At 27.9% G+C, this 4859-nt stretch overlaps 1 protein-coding gene across 1 annotated transcript; it reads left to right on the top strand.

Annotated features, from left to right (window-relative positions):
* Positions 1-3587: 3587 nt before the first annotated feature.
* Positions 3588-4259, top strand: LOC117181996 (clumping factor B-like). The gene is made up of 2 exons (XM_033375013.1): positions 3588-3698; positions 3891-4259. The coding sequence occupies exons 1-2, from the start codon at positions 3651-3653 to the stop codon at positions 4125-4127; spliced, it is 285 nt and encodes a 94-aa protein (XP_033230904.1). The 5' UTR covers positions 3588-3650; the 3' UTR covers positions 4128-4259.
* The last annotated feature ends 600 nt before the right edge of the window (positions 4260-4859 follow it).

Raw genomic sequence — 4859 nt, 5'->3', positions numbered from 1 at the left:
ACGTATCATAAAGCTAAGAAAAGGATAGGGTGCGACTGAATTTTCCCTTTTCCAGCTTGAAAAATTACCATTTTAAATACAAAATATGATTTGTGTGATATGTCATTGTATTTCAACATTTTTAAAATTATTTTGTAATTGTCTGTTTTTATAAGTTTTGATTCTTAAATTGATTAAAATAAAAACTTTAATTTGTTTACTATTTAAAAAATCACAAATTCTTCCTTTATGAGCATGCACATACATTTGCTAACATGAAGCAAAGTGCTCGCGTAATGAGAACCTTATAAACATAAATACAAATTAAGTGAAAACACTCGTGATCTAATTGTCAGCTAGTTTATTGTATACCATGTATTATCTAAAATAATATAAAAGAAACGCAGGAAATTTTTTGTTTGAAAATTTATTTGCAAACCTTCGAATTTTCGTTAAAAAAAAAACAATTTACGACGATAAATGAAAGAGAAAATTCACTTTTGTATTACTTCTTATACTCCTCGTGCAATAATCGCCTAATAATAAATAATAATGCGGAATAATGCGTACTATCGCGTAGTAATGCGTAATATTGCGCTGTAATTCATAATATCACTAATAGTTCATAATATATCGTAAATATCCATATCACGTAATAATTTATAATATTGTGCAATAATTCTTAATATAACGTTATAATTCTTAATATCGTGTAATAATTCACAACATCCCGTCATAATTTATAGTATTGCGTAATAATTTGGAACATCGCGTAATAATTAGTAACATCGCGTAAAAGTCACTTTTTCGTTTATGCTGTATTACGTAGAGTATTTTTGGTTGGGGGGGGGGGCAGATTTTTGTATACTGTCTTACACGGTTTGATGTGGGGGGGGGGTGATGAAAATAATTTATAAAATACAATATTTTCACTTATGTGAATCACTAAAAACAAAAGTTTAACAATTAGATCGAAAATTCAAATATTTTGTCAAAAGATAAACTACTGTATTGAGATTTAATTCTTTTTGCTTTAAGATTAATCTTTTTTGTTTTAAATTTATTTTTTTGTTCTAAAATGTAACTATTTTGTTGCAAATTCGTCTTCTCAGATAAAAATGTCTTTAAATCTTTTTGTTTGAAAATGCTACGTTTTCGTTGGAAATCAGTTTGTTTTAGTTAAAGATTAAATTGTTTCGGTTAAAAATTTTTTTTTACTAAAAATTGAACAAATTTGGTGAAAATGCAACTGTTCGGTTGAAAATGAAATTTTTTATTGAAAATTTATATTTTCGTGTCGAAAATCCCTTTACATTAGGTAATGATCCTAAAATAGAGAATCATTAATTATAACCATAAATACAGGAAAAAATATTCAACTCTAATTTTATTTAAAAAATTTAATTAATTAAATGAATTATTATATTAATTATTTTAATCAATTATTTTGCATACATTAGTTCTTTATTTAATGATTATCAACTGCGGGATTATTATTGACTGTAATGCAGGGTGGACTCCCCAATTGCATGTTTGTATAAAAATTGATCTGTTTTAGTTTATAAATTCATCTATTTGGTTAAACATTTATCTAATTAGTTAAAAATTTATCTTTTTGTACAAAAATCAAACGGTATGGTTAAAAAATGAAACTATATGTTTCAAAGTTGATGTGTTTGGTTGAAAATTCGCCTTTTTGGCTTTAAAATTGTACCATTTGGTAGAAAATGCAACTTTTTTGTCATTTTTAGCTTCAAAATTCATTTGTTAGGTAGAAAATGAATGTTATTTGGGACACATTTGTCCTTTTTGCTAGAAAATTATTCTCTTTAATATCTAATCATTTTCTTAAATTAAAAACAGCAATAAATTCCGACGAAATACTCTAACATAACGTAATAGAGAATTGTTCAGAATTGTAAATATTCTTTCACATCTAATGATGTGGACCTACGAAATTTTTGGGATTCAAAGAGAAACTTAAATCCAATGATGAAATTTGTAGTTTACAAAATTAGAATAAAAAAAACACAAGCGAAGAAAGAAGGAAGTATACTAAAGGCCAATTAAATCTGTGAATCCTTTTGAAAGTTATCCTGCTAAGAAACTAAAAATCTACAGACTCACTTACGAACTGACAGACAGATGGATAGACACATATTCGCAAAAACCTGTTTTTTCATTTAGGGGTTTTCAAAACGTTGAAATTTTACAAAAACGAGGGGGGGGGCAATTTTTATATAAATCTAATACCTTCTCAGATGATAATGTAAAAATTCACTGCCAGTTTTCCTGTTTAAAATAGAATCATTTAAAGACTGTGCAACATCAATGTTTCGCTGTCTTACAAACATTGAAAATTATATGATTAATTAATATAATAAATAGCTTAGATACAATAAAGGCTAATACATTAAAATTTAAATGAATAATTTTTCTTTCATTTGTGCTCATAAAGAATTATTTACTACTCTAGGATCATCATCTACTGTAGGGCTTTCTCCGATATTCCTAAATGAGGATCTTCAAATTAAGTCATCAAACATTCAATTTAATTTCAACTTTTTTCACCATTGCTTAAAGGAATAACCCTTCCAATTAAATATTCTTTACTTCAGCCTTTTGCAAGACCATCGTATTTAAAAAATTTTTATTAGGTTTGGATGTGGACGCTTGAACGTGAAGAGGCAAATCAATCAAACCAAAAGAAGAGGAAATGAAAGAGATTTTCGAAAAAGCAAATATGTACCCTAATGTACGCGTGCCGAACTGGTGGTCAAAATTAATACCCTCAATTCTTACGGAAAGTCCTCATGACCCAATCGATGAAGATGACAAAAATGTAGACAAAACTTTTCTTCCAATCAATAATGATAAACAAATGCCAATTTTAGTATGAGGGTATGTTACATTTGTCAGCAGGAAAGTTTTATCTACAAATATATGATATGAATTAACATTATAAAATTTCTAACGAATGTATCTTGCGTCTACTGCAAATAATAAATAAAGGAATATGTAAACAATTCAAAACTGAAAGATTAATTTAAAAATGTAAGACGAATTCTCAGAAAAATATTCAAATGTAAAATTGAACACTTATTGATATAAAAAGGATGATTCTTCTTCATTTTATTTATAGGCTCATTTTTAAAAATATTGCCTACCCTGTTCAATCAGCTCTTTCCATTTTTCTTAACTATCCAACTTCTATTTCTCCTGGCCATTTACATTCGAAATCCACTTTATTCACTTTTCCATCTAATGGATCTGTTTGCAAAATTCGGAATATTATTTTTTTTGCACCCTAATAGACATCCCAAAAATAATATAATTTCGCGATTTTTGAATTATCCAAAAGTTTGCAAATCAAATCCTATCTTTTTCTGTTTGAATAATTGAAGACGTGTTTAATCTTTGTTGCCCTTGGGACTTGTCTTATTGTGCAGCTATCTTTATAAACTTGCAAAAATATTCTTTTGAAGTAACTTACTCTTCCTTCTTGACAACAAAAGGCTTCCAATTTTTTCAATTTTTGATCACGTACATCTTCTTATATATAGCCCCTGTATATTTCAGAAAAAGTATAAAAAGGAATTTTAACATCACTGAAGCATCATTCTTTGAACAGTTTTACAAGTATCCTAAAATCCTCAAAGTTTGAAATCAAGATGATGAAAATGAAAATATCTGTCTTGTTCCTGACTCTACTAGTAATGGTAATCTGACAAAAACTCTTATTGCTAGTCATAAGAACAATCAAGAAATATCTGATAAAACGATCTATAAAATTATGCGTTGTTATGAAATATATACTATATTTGTTTATAGAAATGTTTGTAATATTCAGTATTATTTTATGTGTTACCATAATTGTCCTTTATTGATGATCTAATAATTATCTATTTCAGAACTATTCCTTGTTCGTACATGGAAATTCAGATGAACATTCTCCACATCCTATAACTACAATAGGTCCAGTTATAGAGAAACCCTTCAACACAACCAAGGATTCGTCAGATTTTGATGCTGATAGTGCCGACTGCTCATTAAAATCTATTTCGGATTCTTCATCCGATTCTTCATCGGATTCTTCAAGTTCGTCAGATTCTGAATCAGATGAATCAGACGACTTCGCATGGTGGTAAACCTTAAAAATCAGCTTTGAAAAGAAAAAACTTACAGTCTACGATATAAAATATAAATTTATTAGCCTGATATATCAGATATCGCAATTAAAGTGTAATAAATAAATAATTGTATGCATCCTTGCAAAAATGAGTTCAGTTCTTTAAATGATAGTTTGAATTTCCATGAAAAAGAGGCTATGCAAATGCACCGAAATTTCGATACGAATATGAAGGGGGTAAACCACCCCTATAATTAAAAATGTGCTAAAAATGTTTAAATTCACAGGAAAAATTTGAAAAAATATATATTTTTCACTTGAGACAAAAATTAAGTTGACGTGTTTTGCCAGAAAATTTTTTAAAAATCTACTCATATATATATATATATAAATATATATATATATATGTGTGTGTGTGTGTATGTATGTATATGCACATGTGTATTTTTGTGTATGTATATGAATATGTGTGCATACTTATTCTTTCTAGTCGCGACGACTACAATGAAATTTGTTGTTAAGGGTTCTTTTTTTTGTCAAAAATTATACTACCTGGCTCAAAACTGAATCATTTTCTTCAAAATTAGACAATTCGGTCAACATTCATCCTTCTCGTTTAAAAATTCTTTTTATTCGGTGGAAAATCCAGTTTTTTTAATTGGGGGTACAAATTTCTGATTGAAAACTGATCTCTTTTGGTTGCTTGACATTTTCATCTCAAGTGAAAATCTATCTATATTGTTGAAAATTC

Source organism: Belonocnema kinseyi, chromosome 10, assembly GCF_010883055.1.
Source record: "Belonocnema kinseyi isolate 2016_QV_RU_SX_M_011 chromosome 10, B_treatae_v1, whole genome shotgun sequence".
NCBI lineage: Eukaryota > Metazoa > Arthropoda > Insecta > Hymenoptera > Cynipidae > Belonocnema > Belonocnema kinseyi.
The sequence above is the reverse complement of the archived record's forward strand: the minus strand, read 5'-3'. Positions and strand labels throughout refer to the sequence as shown.